Genomic DNA, 26290 nt, shown 5'->3' on the forward strand with positions numbered 1-26290 from the left:
AGGTGTCAGGCTACGTAACATCATGTAGTGAGGTGTCAGGCTACGTAGCATCATGTAGCGAGGTGTCAGGCCTCATAGCATTATGTAGCGAGGTGTCAGGCCACGTAGCATCATGTAGTGAGATGCCAGGACACGTAGCATCATGTAGCGAGGTGTCAGGCCTCGTAGCATCGTGTAGTGAGGTGTCAGGCCACGTAGCATCATGTAGCGAGGTGCCAGGCCTCGTAGCATCATGTAGCGAGGTGTTAGGCCACGTAGCATCATGTTGCGAGGTGTCAGGCCACGTAGCATCATGTAGTGAGGTGTCAGGCCTCGTAGTATTATGTAGTGAGGTGCCAGGCCACGTAGCATCATGTACTGAGGTGCCAGGCCTCGTAGCATCATGTTGCGAGGTGTCAGGCCACGTAGCATCATGTAGCGAGGTGCCAGGCCTCGTAGCATCATGTAGCGAGGTGTTAGGCCACGTAGCATCATGTAGTGAGGTGCCAGGCCTCGTAGCATCATGTAGCGAGGTGTCAGGCCTCGTAGCATCATGTAGTGAGGTGCCAGGCCTCGTAGCATCATGTAGCGAGGTGTCAGGCCTCGTAGCATCATGTAGTGAGGTGTCAGGCCTCGTAGCATCATGTAGCGAGGTGTTAGGCCACGTAGCATCATGTAGCGAGGTGTCAGGCCACGTAGCATCATGTAGCGAGGTGTCAGGCCTCGCAGCATCATGTTGCGAGGTGTCAGGCCACGTAGCATCATGCAGCGAGGTGCCAGGCCTCGTAGCATCATGTAGTGAGGTGCCAGGCCTCGTAGCATCATGTAGCGAGGTGTCAGGCCTCGTAGCATCATGTAGCGAGGTGTCAGGCCTCGTAGCATCATGTAGCGAGGTGCCAGGCTACGTAGCATCATGTAGCGAGGTGTCAGGCTACGTAGCATCATGTAGCGAGGTGTCAGGCCTCGTAGCATCATGTAGTGAGGTGCCAGGCCTAGTAGCATCATGTAGCGAGGTGTCAGGCCTCGTAGCATCATGTAGCGAGGTGTCAGGCTACGTAGCATTATGTAGCGAGGTGTCAGGCCTCGTAGCATCATGTAGCGAGGTGTCAGGCCTCGTAGCATCATGTAGTGAGATGTCAGGCCTCGTAGCATCATGTAGTGAGATGTCAGGCTACGTAGCATCATGTAGCGAGGTGTCAGGCTACGTAGCATCATGTAGCGAGGTGTCAGGCTACGTAGCATCATGTAGGGAGGTTTCAGGCTTCGTAGCATCATGTAGCGAGGTGTCAGGCTACGTAGCATCATGTAGCGAGGTGTCAGGCTACGTAGCATCATGTAGTGAGGTGCCAGGCTACGTAGCATCATGTAGTGAGGTGTCAGGCTACGTAGCATCATGTAGTGAGGTGTCAGGCCTCGTAGCATCATGTAGCGAGGTGTCAGGCCTCGTAGCATCATGTAGGGAGGTGTCAGGCCTCGTAGCATCATGTAGCGAGGTGTCAGGCTACGTAGCATCATGTAGCGAGGTGTCAGGCCTCGTAGCATCATGTAGCGAGGTGTCAGGCCTCGTAGCATCATGTAGCGAGGTGTCAGGCCTCGTAGCATCATGTAGCGAGGTGTCAGGCCTCGTAGCATCATGTAGCGAGGTGTCAGGCTACGTAGCATCATGTAGTGAGATATCAGGCCTCGTGGCATCATGTAGGGAGGTGTCAGGCTTCGTAGCATCATGTAGCTAGGTGTCAGGCTACGTAGCATCATGTAGCGAGGTGTCAGGCCAAGTAGCATCATGTAGTGAGGTGCCAGGCCTCGTAGCATCGTGTAGCGAGGTGTCAGGCCTCGTAGCATCATGTAGCGAGGTGTCAGGCTACATAGCATCATGTAGTGAGGTGCCAGGCCACGTAGCATCGTGTAGCGAGGTGTCAGGCCACCTAACATCATGTAGCGAGGTGTCAGGCTACGTAGCATCATGTAGCGAGGTGTCAGGCTACGTAGCATCATGTAGCGAGGTGTCAGGCCTCGTAGCATCATGTAGCGAGGTGTCAGGCCTCGTAGCATCATGTAGCGAGGTGTCAGGCTACGTAGCATCATGTAGCGAGGTGTCAGGCTACGTAGCATCATGTAGCGAGGTGTCAGGCCTCGTAGCATCATGTATTGAGGTGCCACGCCTCGTAGCATCATGTATTGAGGTGCCAGGCCTAGTAGCATCATGTATTGAGGTGCCAGGCCTCGTAGCATCATGTATTGAGGTGCCAGGCCTAGTAGCATAATGTAGTGAGGTGCCAGGCCTCGTAGCATCACGTAGTGAGGTGCCAGGCCTCGTAGCATCATGTAGTGAGGTGCCAGGCCTCGTAGCATCATGTAGCGAGGTGCCAGGCCTCGTAGCTTCATGTAGTGAGGTGCCAGGCCACGTAGCATCATCTAGTGAGGTGCCAGGCTTCGTAGCATCATGTAGTGAGGTGTCAGGCTACGTAGCATCATGTAGCGAGGTGTCAGGCTACGTAGCATCATGTAGGGAGGTTTCAGGCTTCGTAGCATCATGTAGCGAGGTGTCAGGCTACGTAGCATCATGTAGCGAGGTGTCAGGCCTCGTAGCATCATGTAGTGAGGTGCCAGGCTACGTAGCGTCATGTAGCGAGGTGCCAGGCTACGTAGCATCATGTAGTGAGGTGTCAGGCCTCGTAGCATCATGTAGCGAGGTGTCAGGCCTCGTAGCATCATGTAGGGAGGTGTCAGGCCTCGTAGCATCATGTAGTGAGGTGTCAGGCTACGTAGCATCATGTAGCGAGGTGTCAGGTCTCGTAGAATCATGTAGCGAGGTGTCAGGCCTCGTAGCATCATGTAGCGAGGTGTCAGGCCTCGTAGCATCATGTAGCGAGGTGTCAGGCCTCGTAGCATCATGTAGCGAGGTGTCAGGCCTCGTAGCATCATGTAGCGAGGTGTCAGGCCTCGTAGCATCATGTAGCGAGGTGTCAGGTTACGTAGCATCATGTAATGAGGTGTCAGGCTACGTAGCATCATGTAGCGAGGTGTCAGGCCAAGTAGTATCATGTAGTGAGGTGCCAGGCCTCGTAGCATCGTGTAGCGAGGTGTCAGGCCTCGTAGCATCATGTAGCGAGGTGTCAGCCTACATAGCATCATGTAGTGAGGTGCCAGGCCACGTAGCATCGTGTAGCGAGGTGTCAGGCCACGTAACATGTAGCGAGGTGTCAGGCTACGTAGCATCATGTAGCGAGGTGTCAGGCTACGTAGCATCATGTAGCGAGGTGTCAGGCCTCGTAGCATCATGTAGCGAGGTGTCAGGCTACGTAGCATCATGTAGCGAGGTGTCAGGCTACGTAGCATCATGTAGCGAGGTGTCAGGCTACGTAGCATCATGTAGCGAGGTGTCAGGCCTCGTAGCATCATGTATTGAGGTGCCACGCCTCGTAGCATCATGTATTGAGGTGCCAGGCCTAGTAGCATCATGTATTGAGGTGCCAGGCCTCGTAGCATCATGTATTGAGGTGCCAGGCCTAGTAGCATAATGTAGTGAGGTGCCAGGCCTCGTAGCATCACGTAGTGAGGTGCCAGGCCTCGTAGCATTATGTAGTGAGGTGCCAGGCCTCGTAGCATCATGTAGCGAGGTGCCAGGCCTCGTAGCATCATGTAGTGAGTTGCCAGGCCTCGTAGCATCATGTAGCTAGGTGTCAGGCCTCGTAGCATCATCTAGTGAGGTGCCAGGCCTCGTAGCATAATGTAGCGAGGTGCCAGGCCTCGTAGCATCATGAAGTGAAGTGCCAGGCCTCGTAGCATCATGTAGCGAGGTGTCAGGCCAAGTAGCATCATGTAGTGAGGTGCCAGGCCTCGTAGCATCATGTAGCGAGGTGTCAGGCCTCGTAGCATCATGTAGCGAGGTGTCAGGCTACGTAGCATCATGTAGCGAGGTGTCAGGCCTCGTAGCATCATGTAGCGAGGTGTCAGGCTACGTAGCATCATGTAGCGAGGTGTCAGGCTACGTAGCATCATGCAGCGAGGTGCCAGGTCACGTAGTATCATGTAGTTTGCCAGGCCTCGTAGCATCATGTAGTGAGGTGCCAGGCCACGTAGAATCATGTAGTGAGGTGCCATGCCTCGTAGCATCATGTACTGAGGTGCCAGGCCTCGTAGCATCATGTAGCGAGGTGTCAGGCCTCGTAGCATCATGTAGCGAGGTGTCAGGCCTCGTAGCATCATGTAGCGAGGTGTCAGGCTACGTAGCATCATGTAGTGAGATGTCAGGCCTCGTAGCATCATGTAGGGAGGTGTCATGCTTCGTAGCATCATGTAGCGAGGTGTCAGGCTACGTAGCATCATGTAGCGAGGTGTCAGGCCTCGTAGCATCATGTAGCGAGGTGTCAGGCCTCGTAGCATCATGTAAAGAGGTGTCAGGCCTCGTAGCATCATGTAAAGAGGTGTCAGGCCTCGTAGCATCATGTAAAGAGGTGTCAGGCTACGTAGCATCATGTAGCGAGGTGTCAGGCATCGTAGCATCATGTATTGAGGTGCCAGGCCTAGTAGCATCATGTATTGAGGTGCCAGGCCTCGTAGCATCATGTATTGAGGTGCCAGGCCTAGTAGCGTAATGTAGTGATGTGCCAAGTCTCGTAGCATCATGTAGTGATATGCCAGGCCTCGTAGCATCATGTAGTGAGGTGCCAGGCCTCGTAGCATCATGTAGTGAGGTGCCAGGCCTCGTAGCATCATGTAGTGAGGTGCCAGGCCTCGTAGCATCATGTAGTGAGGTGCCAGGCCTCGTAGCATCATGTAGTGAGGTGCCAGGTCTCGTAGCATCATGTAGCGAGGTGCCAGGCCTCGTAGCATCATGTAGTGAGGTGCCAGGCCTCGTAGCATCATGTAGCTAGGTGTCAGGCCACGTAGTATCATGTAGTGAGGTGCCAGGTCTCGTAGCATCATGTAGCGAGGTGCCAGGCCTCGTAGCATCATGTAGTGAGGTGCCAGGCCTCGTAGCATCATGTAGCGAAGTGTCAGGCCAAGTAGCATCATGTAGTGAGGTGCCAGGCCTCGTAGCATCGTGTAGCGAGGTGTCAGGCCTCGTAGCACCATGTAGCGAGGTGTCAGGCTACATAGCATCATGTAGTGAGGTGCCAGGCCACGTAGCATCATGTAGTGAGGTGCCAGGCCACGTAGAATCATGTAATGAGGTGCCAGGCCTCTTAGCATCATGTAGTGAGGTGCCAGGCCTTGTAGCATCATGTAGTGTAGTGCCAGGCCTCATAGCATCATGTAGTGAGGTGCCAAGCCTCATAGCATCATGTAGTGAGGTGCCAGGCCTCATAGCATCATGTAGTGAGGTGCCAGGCCTTATAGCATCATGTAGTGAGGTGCCACGCCACGTAGCATCATCTAGTGAGGTGCCAGGCTTCGTAGCATCATGTAGTGAGGTGCCAGGCCTCGTAGCATCATGTAGCAAGGTGCCAGGCCACATAGCATCATTTAGTGAGGTGCCAGGCCTCGTAGCATCATGTAGTGAGGTGCCAGGCCCTGTAGCATCATGTAGTGAGCTGCCAGGCCACGTAACATCATGTAGTGAGGTGGCAGGCCACGTAGCATCATGTAGTGAGGTGCCACGCCACGTAGCATCATGTAGTGAGGTGCCAGGCTTCGTAGCATCATGTAGTGAGGTGCCAGGCCTCGTAGCATCATGTAGCGAGGTGCCAGGCCACGTAGCATCATTTAGTGAGGTGCCAGGCCCTGTAGCATCATGTAGTGAGCTGCCAGGCCACGTAGCATCATGTAATGAGGTGGCAGGCCACGTAGCATCATGAACACACATGGGGGGATAATAGATCTCGCACCTAATTTTCCGACAGGATATCACTAATTCATCTAGGGTGTCCACATCGCTGTAACCACTTGTTAAGTGTTGAGTAATCTGGGTAAATGAAGAACCATTGCCTATGTTGTAGACGTTTATTTTCGGCATGACCGGGGAGCCTGCTCGCAGAGTATCTAGCCTGCTGGCAGAGTATCTAGCCTGCTGGCAGAGTATCTTGCCTGCTGGCAGAGTATCTTGCCTGCTGGCAGAGTATCTAGCCTGCTAGCAGAGTATCTTGCCTGCTAGCAGAGTATCTTGCCTGCTAGCAGAATATCTTGCCTGCTAGCAGAATATCTAGTCTCCTAGCAGAGTATCTAGCCTGCTAGCAGAGTATCTAGCCTGCTAGCAGCGTATCTAATCTCCTTGGCGTCTAATTCAAAACTGAGCTGGTAGGCCGGACTCAAAAGTACTCAAGGTGCTAGTGAGCCTATGACATCACTCGAAGAGAAGGCTGGCTAACCATCTCTTACACAAACTCAGCCCCCAGCCCCAGTGCTGATTCAGTCTCAGCCCCCAGCCCCAGTGCTGATTCAGTCTCAGCCCCCAGCCCCAGTGCTGATTCAGTCTCAGCCCCCAGCCCCAGTGCTGATTCAGTCTCAGCCCCCACCTTTACTGCCAGTCCAGACTCTACTAGGGACCCTACCACAGTCTCCACTAAAACCTTAAATATACAACCATCATTGCACAAGACCATAGCCCACATTACAGATGTAGGGGAGGAGTCTCCTACTTCTTCTACTGAGGAAAGTAGATGGAATCCAGGACAGGGTGGCCCTGGCGTGGATACTGAGGATTATAGTGCAGTCCCAGAAACTACAGAAATTGACAGCACACCTCCCAACAATTCTATCCAACCAAAAGTGAAATTGTGCAAATACTATGTTTGGGGCATCTGTAAGCATGGAATATCAGGGAAAAAATGGGACATGCAACTTTGAGCATCCCAAAAAATGTAGTGACTTCCTGTTTAAAGGAGTGTGTCGTTCTTCTTCCTGTACTTTTTCACCCAAAAATGTGTCACTCCTCGGTCCTCCAGAAACAGTGTTACAACATCGACTGCCCTACATACCATCTTAAAGGGACCAGGAGGCACAGACCCCACGAGACAAACAATAGTAGCTACGACAACCCAACTCCTGGTGATTTTTAGTGGCAGGAAATGCAAAAAGAAAATGGAAGGAAATATAAATAGTTCACCACCTTGAACCTTGTTGGACTGGAGGCACAGCCAGTGGCCACCCATGGCCCTCCAGAACTACAACTACTGATGCCAATAACAAAATCCCCCCAACAAAAACAGAATACAACCTCGTTTATATTTGCTAATATACAGGGCTTTAAGCCATCCATCAACAACAAAATACCTTTTATCAGTGGGCTTCTAGAGGAGTCTAATGCAATGTTTGCAGCCTTCACAGAGACTCACACAAAAGATCACTTTGACAGTGAAATATGAATAAGTGGATACAACCTTTTAAGATGCGACAGAAAGAACAGGCAACAAGGGGGGGTTGACCTGTATGTCAAAGAGTCGCTCATCTGCATGGAGTTGCTGAACACCACAAATGATGTAGTTGAAGTTCTATCAATAAAGATCGAGAACCAAAACCTAGTCATTGTGGTTGTATATAAGCCACCAGATGCAATCTCCCAACAGTTCAAGGAACAGGTACTGAAAATTTATTACTGTCTGGAAAACCTTCCGGCTCCATCCCCAAACATCTTGCTGCTCTGTATTTCAACCTAAGGCATACAAAATGGAAGAATGTAGCAAATAATGTTATAGCTGAAACAATCCCCGGAGGTAGCGCAGATGAAAGGTCACACACACATGAGCTACTAAGTCTCTGCGAGAAACACACCTTAAGCCAGCAGATAGTGGAACCAACTAGACTAGAAAACACACTATCTTATCTACACAAATAATGAGGACCTGATAAGAGACAATATCAAAAACAGCTAATTCCAAACACAATCTAATCGAAGTCCAGACTTACATGCATAGGGGTCCTGATCAGCAGAATGCATGTAACTGTGAAGGTGTCTTCACAAAATACAATTTAAACAACAAGAACATCAACTGGGACCAGGTAAATATGTCTTAAATGAAACATGTTGGGAAGATATCTTAAATAACATGCATCCAAACCAGTGCCTTGAAAGGGTCAGCTTCCTGGCAGCTGAAGCATGTTCTTTGCATATTCCCCTAAGAAAGAAGAAGAGCAGAACTAAACTGGAGAGAGAAAAACGCTCCCTCTACAGAAGACGACAAAGAATCACCGAGCTCCTCAGGAACGCTAGAATATCTGATACACTGATACACGGAAGGAAGCGCTGACCAGGGAAGTGGAAATTATCGAACTTAAAGGACTCTTACAGGAACCAGAAGAGACAGGAGGAGCTTAAAGCTAGTGAAATTGAAAGAAATTCGAAATATTTCTTTTCATATGCCAAAAACAAGGCAAATACCACATCCAGTATCAGGCCCTTACTCAGAAAAGATGGGACTTACACAGATGACAACAAGGAAATGAGTGAAATACTGAAATCCCAGTACGACTCTGTGTTTAGTGAGCCATTAATCAGTCTGAGGATCGACAATCCAAATGATTTCTTCATGAATGAGCCTCCAAATCCCATCAATGTACGCCAGATTTTCGACATTACCCTAACTCCGATAGACTTTGAAAAAGGCATTGACAACATGCCCATGCACTCAGCCCCAGGCCCAGGCTCGTGAAACTCTGTGTTCATTAAGAACCGAAAGAAAACCCTCTCACGTGCCCTAAGTATACTATGGAGAAGGAGCTTAGACATGGGTGAAATTCCACAGTCACTTAAAACAACGGATATAGCCTCACTCCATAAAGGTGGCTCTAACGTCCCACATCATAAAAATCTTTGAAAGAGTGCTAAGAAGCATGATTGCAAACCACCTGGATTCCCAAAAACTGCACAATCCAGGACATCGGTTCCTGCCTCTCACAACTACTGGATCACTATGATATGGCCTTGGATGCACTGGAAGAAAAACAGAATGCAGATGTAATATACACAGACTTTGCAAAAGCGTTTGACAAGTGCGATCATGGTGTAATAGCGCACAAAATACGTGCTAAAGGAATAACTGGCAAAGTGAGGACGTGGATCTTCAACTTCCTAACCAATCGAACACAAGTAGTAGTGGTCAATAGAGTTAAATCGGAGGCTGCCATAATGAAGAGCTCTGTTCCACAAGGCACAGTACTCGCCCCATCCAGTTCCTCATCCTCATATCAGACACAGAAGTAATCCACAGCACCGTATCATCCTTTGCAGACTATGCTAGGATCTGCATGAGACTGTCATCTATTAAGGACGCGGTTAACCTCCAAGAAGATATAAACAAAGTTTTCCAGTGGGCAACGGTAAACAATATGATGTTCAATGAGGATAAATTCCATCTACTCCGTTATGGAAAACTGGAGGAGATAATAACTAGAACAGAGTATACTACAAACTCTGGCCATACAATGGAGCAGAAAAATAATGTAAGGGATCCGGGAGTAGTAATGTCTGAGGATCTCACTTTCAAGGATCACAACAGTGCCACGATCACAAGTGCAAAGAAAATAATAGGATGGATAATGATAACGTTCAAAACAAGAGATGCCAAGCCAATGATGATAATTTTCAAATCACTTGTCCTCTCTAGGCTGGAATACTGCTGTACATTAACATCTCCGTTCAAAGCAGGTGAAATTGCAGATCTAGAGAGTGTACAGAGAACCTTTATTGCACGTATAAGTTCTGTCAAGCACCTTAACTACTGGGAACGCTTGGAAGCACTTGACTTGTACTCGTTGGAACGCAGGAGAGAGAGAGATATATCATAATCTACACTTGGAAAATCCTAGAAGGAATGGTCCCGAATCTGCACACAGAAATCACTCCCTACGAAAGTAAAAGACTGGGCAGGCGATGCAAAATACCCCCAATTAAAAGTAGGGTCGCCATTGGTACACTAAGAGAAAACACCATAAGTGTCCGGAGCCCAAGACTGTTCAACAGCTTCCCACCAAGCATAAGGGGAATTACCAATAGGCCCCTGGCTGCCTTCAAGAGGGAGCTGGACAGATACCTAAAGTCAATGCCGGATCAGCCGGGCTGGGGTTCGTACGTTGGGCTACGTGCAGCCAGCAGTAACAGCCTGGTTGATCAGGCCCTGATCCACCGGGAGGCCTGGTCGTGGACCGGGCCGCGGGGGCGTTGATCCCCAGAATAACCTCCAGGTAGACTCCAGGTAGAGGCGGCCTATGGGAACACTTCCATCATTCAAGGAGGGGCGAGGCCGGCCACCAGGTCCCTGAAGGGAGGACCAGCACGTTCCCAGATAATCCAGTTCTCATAGCAATCAGCACCACCACTGAGGCTCACAGTGAAGGTGGACGGACAATCCCTCTTCTCTTTGTCTAGGTGTTGAAATTTACTAAGCGGGAAAATATCCTCAAATAAGGAGGCCGAATGTAAAGAGGGAAAGGGGTGGGAGTATTTATATTTGATCCGAGGAAGAAGACGAAAGATCTAATGCCTTGAAAAGACCAAAAAGGCACAATACCGTGACTGGAACAATACAAAAATATTCCGCACTTGGAAAATTGTAAATGGTCCGGCTTGGACCATTTACAAAGTCAAGAGCCTCTTCGCCTTGTTACAGTACACCAGTATTCAAAATTTATATACGATCGAGGCGTTCTCAAGTAATAAATAAAATCCTTGAGGTTAAAATATAATTCAGGTAATCACAATAAGGTTCCTATGCGAGGATACCTAATTAAGGTTAATTATTTTAATAATGATGTTCTGTAAATTGTGGTAATAGAGAGAGATCAGTGGCCCTGGGCACCATAGTTCCCGTGTTCCTTGAGCCATGACAGTCTATGGCAGCACCTGACAAGTTTCATTTGTTTCGCGTTTTTTTTTTTCAAGCAAATTGGAAGAGTTGGTATATTACTCTGAAGAGCCTAGGTGTCTGGCTAATTTTGTGTTGCAATAATGCTGGTAATGTTGGCTTAACAAAGCTCCTGGAGAGCGAAACTTTCCTACAATAAAACGTCGCATTAGTCGCACTTGTGTCCTTTTACTCAAATTTGTGTTGTCTGTGCGTACGCATATTTACACATATGCATAGGTACATGAATAAAAATATTTATTATATACGCATGCGTATGCATATGCAATGGTAAGCACAAACATGTATGCATATGCATCTAAACGCATACATCAGTAGTATATATGCACACGCTTATGTACACACAAGCATACTTCCGTACATACATACACAAATGTAAGTACCAGCATATTTGCGCACACGCATACATATACGCTCACACGTACACACCTACGTACATACTCTAGTATTCACGAACGAAATTAATTACACTAGCATGAGCGTGAAATGTAAACAATAGAAGCGAGTGTCTTACTCTCGCGGGAGAAGCTGTTATCCCTCAACCTGGCTGGCTGCAACCTCCGCACGTACAGTGAAGATTCTTCGTCGACCGTCGTACGTTGGTGCCCCTCTGTGTTGATGAACCCAACGGTGGGTAACCAGAGGCTCATCATGTTTGTGTAGTTCACCTTATTGAGTCTGTGGTTAGCCTTCAGGTTACAATAAACGAGTCGATTATCGAACCAAATCATCTGAATCTTATAAGACACCTGCATCACCATCTGCATGGTGTAGATGTTGGTGAACTCGATACTAATGTTCAAAGTTAATGGCAAGTTCGCGCTGCCTTCTTTATCACTCATTTCTGGCGGCAGATCCTTGTTGTAATCTTCCGGGAACCTGATGAGCTCACAGCCAACCTCATCGCTGTGATCGAGACAGTCGTACTTGTGGTCACAACGGTTCTCATGGGCTATGCATGTCGCATCATCACAGGTATAACTGTTAGCCCCACAAGGCGTGAGAACGAGAGTCCGTGAGCCTTCTCGTTGGTCACAAACTGTTGTCTCAAGATACCAGACACGACGCCCCATGGGCATGCCGAAAGGCGCGTCGGGGTCTAGCCTAGCTAGTGTCTTGTTTGTCACTACGTTGATCCACAACCAGTCGTCATCCACCTTCCGGATGTGGTACTCTCCATATCCTTTAAAATATAGATCTCCCAGATCCTCTTGGAAGGCACTGTAGTGGACATTGCGGTCTTCTAACTCGCATGTTCCCAGAAAGGAGAAGATTTGTAGCTCGCGGAATTCACATATTGCGCACCTTTCGTCCGTGGCGCAGTCAGTGTCTGCAATGCCGGATTGTTCAATGATGGCGCAGTTCTCGTAGAACAAGCCATTAGGTTCCCCAACCTTCCAGGCTACAGATGAGGCAATGGTGTTGTCATAGTGGATGACCCATATACCATCGTGCATAACGTCAGTGATTGGAGTCCAGAAGGATCCACTGCACATAAATAAGTCTAGCTGATCAGGCCAAACACGATAGGAGAGATTGTACCAGAAGTTAACCTCATTTATGGTCGTCGGAAGAGGCAGGTGAGAGCCCAGAGCCTCACAAATGTAAAACGCCTGAGGTTTTGACAGTTTGGGGAACCCAAAGTATACAATGTCTGTGATTTGTTCGCAAAAGTACTCGAGAGAAGCTTGATACTCCGTAATATTGTGAAGGTCCCATCCTCCCTCCCAGGATATGTAGTTACCCTGAGGATCGTACTCACAGGCGGCCATGTCCGCTATCATCTCCATACTCAGTACAGAGTCCCACATGTTAACCTGAAAAAGGTAAGAAAAGGAACATCGTGCTAAATTTCCACAAGTTTATTAACTGGTCACTGGCACAAACGAGTTCACATGAAGGCAATATAACATATAATAAAATTAATATTCTTCATTTCGATCTCGTACTGAGACCCTCTTAAGCATCTTAAAAATGTGTTCATAAAATTAAACTTATGCATGAAGACTGATCACATAACCTAAGTCAGGCCACTTATATTCAGTCAGATGCAGGTTTCCACTGAGCTTCTGAAATGTTGAAATTGGGTCGTGATACAATAACATCTGACTTAAAGATTTTGTACACTTAAATATATTTTACTGTATAAAATGAAAGTTGTTTTCCCTGTAAAAATTATGCATATAATTCTAAAATTTCTGTAAAACTGCTGAACCCGCTTTCATTTTCAACAAATTTTTGCTATGTACGATTGGCTACAATGTTTGCAAGTGTCACTCGCTTTTTCAAAAGCTGTAATAACACAATTACCTTTGTTATTAAGGTTGAGGTACAAGTATTTTGTGAGTATTGATTACATTTTTGTGTTGTTTCACGGTATCGTGGTAAGGACTTAACAACCGGGTATTGGATTCTCCTTATGTTGCGTAAATTTTCTTTATCGACTCTGTAATAACTGGCATCAACTCTTCCTTAAGAGAGTGGTGAAGCAATGTAAAAAGAGCAAACGAGAGAGTGGGTGATATGTTATCACATATTTTGTTGAAAATAAGAAAAGGTTTTGGAGTCAGATTAATAAGTTGAGAAAGCCTAGAGAAAGAAAGGATTTATATAAAAATAGGAGAGGAGAGTTATTAAATGGAGAGTTGGAGGTATCGGGAAAATGGAGGGAATATTTTGAGAAATAGTTAAATGTTGATGAAGATAGGGAAGCTGTGATTTCGTGTATAGGGCAAGGAGGAATAACATCTTATAAAAAGGAGTGAGGAAGAACCGGTTGTGAGTGTGGGGGAAGTTCGTGAGGCAGTGAGTAGAATGAAAGGGGGTAAAGCTGCTAGGATTGATGGGACAGAGAAATGTTAAAAGCAGGTGGGGATACAGTTTTGGAGTGGTTGGTGCTTTTATTTAATAAATGTATGGAAGATGGTAAGGTACCTAGGAATTGGCAGAAAGTATGCATAGTTCCTTTGTATAAAGGCAAAGGGGACAACAGAAAATGTAAAAATTATAGGGGAATAAGTCTGTTGAGTATACCTGGTAAAGTGTATGGTAGAGCTATTGAAAGAATTAAGAGTAAGACGGAGAGCAGGATAGCAGATGAACAAGGAGGCTTTAGGAAGGGTAGAGGGTGTGTAGACCAAGTGTTTGCAGTGAAACATACAAGTAACAGTATTTAGATAAGGGTACAGAGGTTTTTGTGGCATTTAAGGATTTGGAAAACGCATATGATAGGGTGGATAGGGGGCAATGTGGAAGATGCTGCAAATGTACGGAATAGAAGGTGGGTTATTGAAAGCAGTGAAGAGTCTGTACGAGGATAGTGAGGTTCAGGTTAGAGTACGTAGGCGAGAGGAAGATTATTTCCCAGTAAAAGTAGGCCTTAGACAGGGATGTGTGATGTCACCATGGTTGTTCAATATATTTATAAATGGAGTTGTAATAAAATTGAATGGTCGGGTGTTGGCAAGAGGTGTGGGGTTAAAGGATAACGTATTAACACAAAGTGGGAGTTATCACAGTTGCTTTTTGCTGATGACACTGCTTTTGGGGTATTCTGAAGAGAAGTTGCAGTGGTTGGTTGATGAATTTGGTAGGGTATGTAATAAAAGGAAATTAAAGTGAATATAGGAAAAAGTAAGGTGATAAGGATAACAAAAACATTAGGTAATGAAAGATTGGATATCAGATTGGAGGGTGAGAGTATGGAGGAGGTGAATGTATTCAGATATTTGGCAGTGGACGTTTCAGCAGATGGGTCGATGAAAGATGAGGTAAATTATAGAATTGACGAGGGGGGAAAGGGTGAGTAGTGCACTGAGGCGTCTGTGGAGACAAAACTTTATCCGTGAGAGCAAAGAGGGGATATATGAGAGTATAATTATATCAACACTCATATATGGGTGTGAGGCATGGGCTGTGAATATTCCAACAAGGAGAAGGCTGGAGGCAGTGGAGATGTCATGTCTAAGGGCAATGTGTGGTGTGAACATAATGCAGAGAATTCGTAGTTTGGAGATTAGGAGCCGTGGGATTACCAAAACTATTATCCAGAGGGCTGAGGAGGGGTTGTTGAGATGGTTTGGACATGTAGAAAGGATGGAAGGAAATAGAATGGCATCGAGAGTGTATAAATCTGTAGTGAAGGGAAGGTGGTGGTTGGGGTCGGCCTAGGAAAGGATGGAGGGAGAAGGTAAAGGAGGTTTTATGTGCGAGGGGCTTGGACTTCCAGCAGGCATGCGTGAGCATGTTAGATAGGAGCAAATGGAGACAAATGGTTTTCAGGACTTGACATACTATTGGAGTGTAAGCAAGGTAACATTTACTAAGGGATTCTGGGAAAACGGCAGGCCGGGCTTGATTCCTGGAGATTATTATAATCAAAAAGAAGCGCTAAACCACAAGGGCTATACAGCGCTGCAGGGCAGGAAGGAAGCGAGGGTATCAGGTGGCAAAAGGGAGATGGATGAGTAATAGGTTACGGAGAACAGCGGGGCAGTGGATGGTGAGAGGGTAGAGGGTAGCAAGAGATTAAGGTAGAAAGGACTGAGGGGAGTGCGAAAGGTATCATCATCAGAGTTTGTGGAGTAAATCAGTCGTTGTCAAGAAGTCAGTGAGAGAGTCAGGATTAAAGGAGGGTCCATCAGCAAGAAGGGAAGGTAAAGAGAGAGTAGGAGAGATGAGAAGAGATGAGAAGATTAGATGAGAAGTATAATGCCAGCACTCTGAAGGAGGGGTGTTAATATTGCGGTTTTATAAGTGTAGTGTAAGCACGCCTCTGGCAACACAGAATGATGATGATGAAAGTTTCTCTTTTTCGGGCCACCCTGCCTTGGTGGGCCACTCTGCCTTGGTGGGCCACCTTGCCTTGGTGGGCCACTCTGCCTTGGTGGGCCACCCTGCCTTGGTGGGCCACCCTGCCTTGGTGGGCCACTCTGCCTTGGTGGGCCACTCTGCCTTGGTGGGCCACCCTGCCTTGGTGGGCCACTCTGCCTTGGTGGGCCACCCTGCCTTGGTGGGCCACCCTGCCTTGGTGGGCCACTCTGCCTTGGTGGGCCACTCTGCCTTGGTGGGCCACCAGGCCTTGGTGGGCCACTCTGCCTTGGTGGGCCACCCTGCCTTGGTGGGCCACCCTGCCTTGGTGGGCCACCCTGCCTTGGTGGGCCACCCTGCCTTGGTGGGCCACCCTGCCTTGGTGGGCCACCCTGCCTTGGTGGGCCACCCTGCCTTGGTGGGCCACCCTGCCTTGGTGGGCCACTCTGCCTTGGTGGGCCACCCTGCCTTGGTGGGCCACCCTGCATTGGTGGGCCACCCTGCCCTGGAGGGTCACCCTGCCTTGGTGGGCCACCCTGCCTTGGTGGGCCACCCTCCCTTGGTGGGCCACCCTGCCTTGGTGGGCCACCCTGCCTTGGTGGGCCACCCTGCCTTGGTGGGCCACCCTGCCTTGGTGGGCCACCCTGCCTTGGTGGGCAACCCTGCCTTGGTGGGCCACCCTGCCTTGGTGGGCAACCCTGCCTTGGTGGGCCACCCTGCCTTGGTGGGCCACCCTGCCTTGGTGGGCCACCCTGCCTTGGTGGGCAACCCTGCCTTGGTGGGCCACCCTGCCTTGGTGGGCCACCCTGCCTTGGTGGGCCACCCTGCCTTGGTGGGCCACCCTGCCTTGGTGGGCCACCCTGCCTTGGTGGGCCACCCTGCCTTGGTGGGCCACCCTGCCTTGGTGGGCCACCCTGCCTTGGTGGGCAACCCTGCCTTGGTGGGCCACCCTGCCTTGGTGGGCAACCCTGCCTTGGTGGGCCACCCTGCCTTGGTGGGCCACCCTGCCTTGGTGGGCCACCCTGCCTTGGTGGGCCACCCTGCCTTGGTGGGCCACCCTGCCTTGGTGGGCCACCCTGCCTTGGTGGGCCACCCTGCCTTGGTAAAGTGAGTTATTAATGTTTACATGTGTGTTAGCTAAAAAACAATAAAAATGATTGTCCTCCCTTTCTGTCGCTACATTCATTAGGTACCTTTTGGCACTCTTCTTGAACTGCTCTGTCGCTACATTCATTAGGTACCTTTTGGCACTTTTCTTGAACTGCTCTGTCGCTACATTCATTAGGTACCTTTTGGCACTTCTTGAACTGCTCTGTCGCTACATTCATTAGGTACCTTTTGGCACTCTTCTTGAACTGCTCTGTCGCTACATTCATTAGGTACCTTTTGGCACTCTTCTTGAACTGCTCTGTCGCTACATTCATTAGGTACCTTTTGGCACTTCTTGAACTGCTCTGTCGCTACATTCATTAGGTACCTTTTGGCACTTCTTGAACTGCTCTGTCGCTACATTCATTAGGTACCTTTTGGCACTTCTTGAACTGCTCTGTCGCTACATTCATTAGGTACCTTTTGGCACTTCTTGAACTGCTCTGTCGCTACATTCATTAGGTACCTTTTGGCACTCTTCTTGAACTTCTCTGTCGCTACATTCATTAGGTACCTTTTGGCACTTCTTGAACTGCTCTGTCGCTACATTCATTAGGTACCTTTTGGCACTCTTCTTGAACTGCTCTGTCGCTACATTTATTAGGTACCTTTTGGCACTCTTCTTGAACTGCTCTGTCGCTACATTCATTAGGTACCTTTTGGCACTCTTCTTGAACTGCTCTGTCGCTACATTCATTAGGTACCTTTTGGCACTCTTCTTGAACTGCTCTGTCGCTACATTCATTAGGTACCTTTTGGCACTCTTCTTGAACTGCTCTGTCGCTACATTCATTAGGTACCTTTTGGCACTCTTCTTGAACTGCTCTGTCGCTACATTCATTAGGTACCTTTTGGCACTCTTCTTGAACTGCTCTGTCGCTACATTCATTAGGTACCTTTTGGCACTCTTCTTGAACTGCTCTGTCGCTACATTCATTAGGTACCTTTTGGCACTTCTTGAACTGCTCTGTCGCTACATTCATTAGGTACCTTTTGGCACTCTTCTTGAACTGCTCTGTCGCTACATTCATTAGGTACCTTTTGGCACTTCTTGAACTGCTCTGTCGCTACATTCATTAGGTACCTTTTGGCACTCTTCTTGAACTGCTCTGTCGCTACATTCATTAGGTACCTTTTGGCACTCTTCTTGAACTGCTCTGTCGCTACATTCATTAGGTACATTTTGGCACTCTTCTTGAACTGCTCTGTCGCTACATTCATTAGGTACCTTTGGCACTCTTCTTGAACTGCTCTGTCGCTACATTCATTAGGTACATTTTGGCACTCTTCTTGAACTGCTCTGTCGCTACATTCATTAGGTACCTTTGGCACTCTTCTTGAACTGCTCTGTCGCTACATTCATTAGGTACCTTTGGCACTCTTCTTGAACTGCTTCATGCTATGACTGGCTTTGACATGTGCAGGCAGTCTCTTCCATTCCTTTATTGCTCTACAATAAAAGGTGTTTAAAGCCTGGCCACTAACTGTGGCTACCACAAAGTTGTGTTCTCTCCCACTAGTACTATGATTGCTTTGGTTCCCAACCTTGACAAAATTGACAGCAAGATATTCTGGACATTGTTTGTGAGCAATTTTATAAACATGATTTAGCTTCAGTTGTTTTACTCTGTCTTCAACATTCAGCATATCCAACTGCTGTAATTCATCCTGGCCTACATGTTCTCTTGGTCCCAGCCCCAGGATGAATCTTACGATTTTGTTCTGGGTGATTTGCAGTCTATCTTTCAGTTTTTTTGTCAAGGCAGAGTACCAAGAAGAGCAAGCGTAGTCCATATGACATTAACACAGGGTCCTGCGAGCCTCAGTAGGTAGACACTGTGCTTGTCTGTATAGTAACTTCAGTCTGGCATTCACTTTCTTTACTACACTGTTCCCTATCAGTTCTCCTGACATACATGAGTCAAAGGGGATTCCCAGATATTTTACTGACAAAATTTGAGTGATGGGTTCCCCATTACACCGGACATGAAAATTATTTACCCTTCTCAGTTTATGTTTCGTGCCAAAGAGTATGGCTTCCGTTTTCCCGAGATTCCTGAGAACTACTTTTAGATTTGCCACACGAGCATTGGTTGTAGATGTTATTCGGTTGATAAGAGCCTCTGACAATATGCTAGGCAATATTCTTGTTCCTGGGTCCTTGAGAGGGGTTGCAGTCTCTGTCCCCGAGTCTATACCCAGCTTCCTATTATTTTGCCCGTTCCTCAGTTTTCATAATCTTTCATTTGATGGAGTTAAATTCCATCTGACCAAACTTGAAATTTGTCCAAATCTATTTATAATCTTTCTTGTCCTTATCTGTTTTTATTCTGCACACTGGTTTTACCTTACCAGCAAACAGAGATACATCTGATTCAGTCTCTTTCTGGTATGTTATTTACAAGTTCCTACAGACAGTGGTGGCTCCATATCAATCCTTGTGGAAGCTCACTTGCTTCTCTTCCTCATATATGACATCTCGAGCAAACAATTTTTGTCTCCTTCCCTAAGGTACTCTTTGATCCAATGGAATACGTTCCGTGTTATTCCTGTCTGCTCCTCAAGTTTTTAATCAATCTTTTGTGAGATACAGTATCAAAAGTCTTCTAACAGCCCTAGCATATACAGTTCACCAATCTCTCTCTCTCTTTCATATCTGTCACTGTCACAGATCTCCACTAGATATGCAAGATATAATTTATCGTCTCTTAACCCGAGGTTGTTGCTCATGAAACCACATCCCTCCAAATGCTCTATTACTCTTCTTCTTCTGATTATCTTCTCCATTACCTTTCATGGTATGGTAACCACTGATACTGGTGTGTGTATTTGTTTTACAGCACTAAGATATATCGTACCTGTGAGAGAGCACCACTAAAGCTCTCTTGCTGACGTCCTGACTGGCCCACGCTCACGTTGTTTCCATATATTTGACCATCAACGTCGTAGGTAAGCTCGTAGATAAGCTCCCCATTGATGAATGTGTTGTAGAGGTGTTGCAGGTGGTCGTAGGTGAAGCAGAGGTGGTACCACCTGAGATAAACCCACAATTTTCCCATAAACTATTACTCACCTTCCCTCACATGGGGTGATATCAATGTATCCGTAATCTGTATCTCAGTGTTATGAAATTTTGCCGATTGTGGCATATGTTAAGGAAAGATTTATCTATAATATATGTTAGCTAATTGTGGTGCATATGATGAATTTTAGATAACATATTGTGTTTCAGCAACAAGAGATGTGTTCCAGATATCTAAGTCGGTACATTAGTCAAAGACTTATTCAGAGAATGTCTAAACTGTAAACAAAGAATTATACAAAACTCTCCATCATTAATCACAATAACAACAACAAAGAAAAGAACAAACCTGAAAGTTCTTAGCTTGTTCTTGAGAAGCTGGAACTGCTGTCTGTGAGCCATGACGGGTCTGACACGGTCCAGCCACACCTCTGTAGGGTTTTCTGACATTAATGTAACCACAGTGGCACACACTCTCTGAACTATGAATGTGTCTAACTTCTCTCTGTTTTTTATTTATTTTATTATTATTACACTGGCCGATTCCCACCAAGGCAGGGTGGCCCGAAAAAGAAAAACTTTCACCATCATTCACTCCATCACTGTCTTGCCAGAAGGATGCTTTACACTACAGTTTTTAAACTGCAACATTAACACCCCTCCTTCAGAGTGCAGGCACTGCACTTCCCATCTCCAGGACTCAAGTCCGGCCTGCCGGTTTCCCTGAACCCCTTCATAAATGTTACTTTGCTCACACTCCAACAGCACGTCAAGTATTAAAAGCCATTTGTCTCCATTCACTCCTATCAAACACGCTCACGCATGCCTGCTGGAAGTCCAAGCCCCTCGCACACAAAACCTCCTTTACCCCCTCCCTCCAACCTTTCCTAGGCCGACCCCTACCCCGTCTTCCTTCCATTACAGACTGATACACTCTTGAAGTCATTCTGTTTCGCTCCATTCTCTCTACATGTCTGAACCACCTCAACAACCCTTCCTCAGCCCTCTGGACAACAGTTTTGGTAATCCCGCACCTCCTCCTAACTTCCAAACTACGAATTCTCTGCATTATATTCACACCACACATTGCCCTCAGACATGACATCTCCACTGCCTCCAGCCTTCTCCTCGCTGCAACATTTATCACCCATGCTTCACACCCATAAAAGAGCGTTGGTAAAACTATACTCTCATACATTCCCCTCTTTGCCTCCAAGGACAAAGTTCTTTGTCTCCACAGACTCCTAAGTGCACCGCTCACCCTTTTCCCCTCATCAATTCTATGATTCACCTCATCTTTCATAGACCCATCCGCTGACACGTCAACTCCCAAATATCTGAATACATTCACCTCCTCCATACTCTCTCCCTCCAATCTGATATCCAATCTTTCATCATCTAATCTTTTTATCCTCATAACCTTACTCTTTCCTATATTCACTTTTAATTTTCTTCATTTACATACCCTACCAAATTCATCCACCAACCTCTGCAACTTCTCTTCAGAATCTCCCAACAGCACAGTGTCATCAGCAAAGAGCAACTGTGACAACTTCCACGTTATGTGTGATTCTTTATCTTTTAACTCCACGCCTCTTGCCAAGACCCTCGCATTTACTTCTCTTACAACCCCATCTATAAATATATTAACCACGGTGATATCACACATCCTTGTCTAAGGCCTACTTTTACTGGGAAATAATCTCCCTCTCTCCTACATACTCTAACTTGAGCCTCACTATCCTCGTAAAAACTCTTCACTGCTTTCAGTAACCTACCTCCTATATCATACACCTGCAACATCTGCCACATTGCCCCCCTATCCACCCTGTCATACGCCTTTTCCAAATCCATAAATGCCACAAAAACCTTTTTAGCCATATCTAAATACTGTTCAATTATATGTTTCACTGTAAACACCTGGTCCACGCACCCCCTACCTTTCCTAAAGCCTCCTTGTTCATCTGCTATCCTACTCTCCGTCTTACTCTTAATTCTTTCAATAATAACTCTTCCATACACTTTACCAGATATACTCAACAGACTTATCCCCCTATAATTTTTGCACTCTCTTTTGTCCCCTTTGCCTTTATACAAAGGAACTATGCATGCTCTCTGCCAATCCCTAGGTACCTTACCCTCTTCCATACATTTATTAAATAATAGCACCAACCAACCCAAAACTATATCCCCACCTGCTTTTAACATTTCTATCTTTATCCCATCAATCCCAGCTGCCTTACCCCCTTTCATTTTACCTACTGCCTCACGAACATCCCCCACACTCACAAATGACTCTTCCTCACTCCTACAAGATGTTATTCCTCCTTGCCCTATACACGAAATCACAGCTTCCCTATCTTCATCAACATTTAACAATTCCTCAAAATATTTCCTCCATCTTCTCAATACCTCTAACTCTCCATTTAATAACTCTCCTCTCTTATTTTTAACTGACAAATCCATTTGTTCTCTAGGCTTCCTCAATTTGTTAATCTCACTCCAAAACTTTTTCTTATTTTCAACAAAATTTGTTGATAACATCTCACCCACTCTCTCATTTGCTCTCTTTTTACATTGCTTCACCACTCTCTTAACCTCTCTCTTTTTCTCCATATACTCTTCCCTCCTTGCATCACTTCTACTTTGTAAAAGCTTCTCATGTGCTAACTTTTTCTCCCTTACTACTCTCTTTACATCATTCCACCAATCACTCCTCTTCCCTCCTGCACCCACTTTCCTGTAACCACAAATTTCTGCTGAACACTAACACTACGTTTTTAAACCTACCCCATACCTCTTCGACCCCATTGCCTATGCTCTCATTAGCCCATCTATCCTCCAATAGCTGTTTATATATTACCCTAACTGCCTCCTCTTTTAGTTTATAAACATTCACCTCTCTCTTCCCTGATGCTTCTATTCTCCTTGTATCCCATCTACCTTTACTCTCACTGTAGCTACAACTAAAAAGTGATCTGATATAACTATGCCCCCTCTATAAACATGTACATCCTGAAGTCTACTCAACAGTCTTTTATCTACCAATACATAATCCAACAAACTACTGTCATTTCGCCCTATATCATATCTTGTAAACTTATTTATCCTCTTTTTCTTAAAATATGTATTACCTATAACTAAACCCCTTTCTATACAAAGTTCAATCAAAGGGCTCCCATTATCATTTACACCTGGCACCCCAAACTTACCTACCACAACCTCTCTAAAAGTTTCTCCTACTTTAGCATTCAGATCCCCTACCACAATTACTCTTTCACTTGGTTCAAAGGTTCCTATACATTCACTTAACATCTCCCAAAATCTCTCTCTCCTCTACATTCCTCTCTTCTCCAGGTGCATACACGCTTATTATGACCCACTTTTCGCATCCAACCTTTACTTTAATCCACATAATTCTTGAATTTACACATTCATATTCTCTTTTCTCCTTCCATAACTGATCCTTCAACATTATTGCTACCCCTTCCTTAGCTCTAACTCTCTTAGATACTCCAGATTTAATCCCATTTATTTCCCCCCACAGAAACTCCCCTACCCCCTTCAGCTTTGTTTCGCTTAGGGCTAGGAGATCCAACTTCTTTTCATTCATAACATCAGCAATCATCTGTTTCTTGTCATCCGCACTACATCCACGCACATTCAAGCATCCCAGTTTTATAAATTTTTTCTTCTCTTTTTTAGTAAATGTCTACAGGAGAAGGGGTTACTAGCCCATTGCTCCCGGCATTTTAATCGCCTCATACGACACGCATGGCTTACGGAGGAAAGATTCTTTTCCACTTCCCCATGGACAATAGAAGAAATAAAGAAGAACAAGAGCTATGTAGAAAAAGGAGAAAAACCTAGATGTATGTATATATATATATGCATGTGCGTGTCTGTGAAGTGTGACCAAAGTGTAAGTAGGAGTAGCAAGATATCCCTGTTATCTAGCGTGTTTATGAGACAGAAAAAGACACCAGCAATCCTACCATCATGCAAAACAGTTACAGGTTTCTGTTTCACAGTCATCTGGCAGGACGGTAGTACTTCCCTGGATGGTTGCTGTCTACCAACCTACTACCTGTGTGTGTGTGTATATATATATATATATATATATATATATATATATATATATATATATATATATATATATATATATATATATATATATATATATATATATATATAATTATATATTGAAGTCTTGTATATATATATTGAACTCTCTCCCACTTATTTCATCTTTTATTCATCTGAGCTCTGTCTCTTTCCTGATGCTGTGTCCTAATTCAGTCTCCCCCGTCTTACTCATCTCTCACTCACAGAGTCCCTAGCTAACTGACCTGTCAGTATATATAACCCTAAGTTTTAAACAGGCGGACCTGTAAGCCAGGAAAAAGGCTCGATCAGATGACCAAAGCTTCAGCGGCAGGTCATTATATGACTAAGACCCGCGTCAGGAAACACTTGTCGTGTTTCCTGACGAATCTTGCCTAACCCGTCAGTTTTCCTGACCAAACCAATGTAAAGAAAGATTTCTTGCTTAATTGTATGAATAAGCAGAAAGGTGGACCGTAGTCCTGACATTAACAGGTCCACCGCTGTACCCCTCAACTTCGACCAAAACAGTTCAAGCTCCCGTCCACTATTTTGTTCATTCGTCAACAGTCATCCACTACGACTTAAGTTCACGTAAATCAACATTTAATTAACAAAACAAATAGCAAACTGGCCAACTAATTAGCTATTTTTTTTATAAAACATTTTTCCCTGGTTAACTAGGTAACTACATAAATAATATCTATTTCTACAAGTACATGTACAAGGTATACAGTCCTAGTTGACATCAATAACATACTACTATATAGAAAGTCGCTTGTTATGCTGAGGATTTCAGGCAAATTAAGTCAGTTTTGTCCAAGGATGCGACCCACACCAGTCGACTAACACCCAGGTACCCATTTTACTGATGGGGAACATAGACAACCGGTGTAAAGAAACACGACCAATGCTTCTACCCTCCCTGGGAATCGAACCCAGACATTCGCCGTGTGAAGCGAGTGCTTTAGCCACCAGGCCACGGATCACGGTAAAGTTGACTGACTTGCGCCTTTTCTCCTAGCTACCTAACTTGGCACTTACTGCCTGACTGAATTACTTCCCTGAGAGCCCCGGGTCCCTACCGGCCCTGAACTGGGAGTCAAGATTGTCCACAGAGTCCCAGAGATGGAAGAATGTTGCTCGCTCGTGCAGGTAATAGAGCTGGAAGCGGGCACACAGGGTGAGCGAGTTCAACCGTCGGGTGCGGTCCAACTTGCCCCGGTACAGACCTATGGTATCGAGGGTGGCCACGCCATCCTTCTGGAACTCCAGCACCTGGATACTATCACCACCTGGGGAGAGGACACCAACATGTTTTCCTTCGCTTTAAACTGGAGGTGAACATAACTCCGGTAAGAGCAAGTTCAACCTTGCTGTCAGCAACACCAGAAGCTCCACACCAGAGTCTGATTGTAAACCAGTGGTGGTTGTTTAGTTACCCACCACTGGCACAACGGTGGTGGTTGCTTATTGATACCCACCACTGGTACAACAGTGGTCGTGGCTTACTGATACCCACAACTGGTACAACAGTGGTGGTGGCTTACTGATACCCACCACTGGTACAACAGTGGTGGTGGCTTACTGATACCCACCACTGGTACAACAGTGGTGGTGGCTTACTGATACCCACCACTGGTACAACAGTGGTGGTGGCTTACTGATACCCACCACTGGTACAACAGTGGTGGTGGCTTACTGATACCCACCACTGGTACAACAGTGGTGGTTGCTTACTGATACCCACCACTGGTACAACAGTGGTGCTTGCTTACTGATACCCACCACTGGTACAACAGTGGTGCTTGCTTACTGATACCCACCACTGGTACAACAGTGGTGCTTGCTTACTGATACCCACCACTGGTACAACAGTGGTGGTGGCTTACTGATACCCACCACTGCTACAACAGTGGTGGCTTACTGATACCCACCACTGCTACAACAGTGGTGGCTTACTGATACCCACCACTGGTACAACAGTGGTGGCTTACTGATGCCCACCACTGGAACAGTGGTGGCTTACTGATACCCACCACTGGAACAACAGTGGTGGTGGCTTACTAAAACCCACCCCTGGTACAAAAGTGGTGGTGGCTAATACCCACCACTGGTACAACAGTGCTGGTGGCTTACTAATACTCACCACTGGTACAACAGTGGTGGTTTAGTTATTGATACCCACCACTGGTACAACAGTGGAAGTTGTTTATTGATACCCACCACTTGGTACAACAGTGGTGGAGGCTTACTAATACCCACCACTGATACAACAGTGGCGGTGGCTTACTGATACCAACCACTGGTGCAACAGTGTTGGTTGTTTAGTTACCGATACCCACCACCGGTACAACAGTAGTGGTTGCTTACTGACACCCACCACTGGTACAACAGTGGTGATTGCTTACTGATGCCCACCACT

The 26290-nt window shown here is 46.5% G+C and overlaps 1 protein-coding gene across 1 annotated transcript in view; it reads right to left on the reverse strand.

The window, feature by feature from the left end:
- Positions 1-26290, reverse strand: part of LOC128685552 (uncharacterized) — a 61605-nt gene that overhangs the window by 22495 nt on the left and 12820 nt on the right. The window contains exons 2-5 of the mRNA XM_070088119.1: positions 24951-25160; positions 20111-20192; positions 19598-19772; positions 11296-12598 (exon numbers count right to left, since the gene is read on the reverse strand). Of these exons, the coding sequence (XP_069944220.1) occupies positions 11296-12598; positions 19598-19772; positions 20111-20192; positions 24951-25160 (1770 nt within the window). The remainder of the gene's footprint in view (positions 1-11295; positions 12599-19597; positions 19773-20110; positions 20193-24950; positions 25161-26290) is intronic.

Source organism: Cherax quadricarinatus, chromosome 23 (assembly GCF_038502225.1).
Source record: "Cherax quadricarinatus isolate ZL_2023a chromosome 23, ASM3850222v1, whole genome shotgun sequence".
NCBI lineage: Eukaryota > Metazoa > Arthropoda > Malacostraca > Decapoda > Parastacidae > Cherax > Cherax quadricarinatus.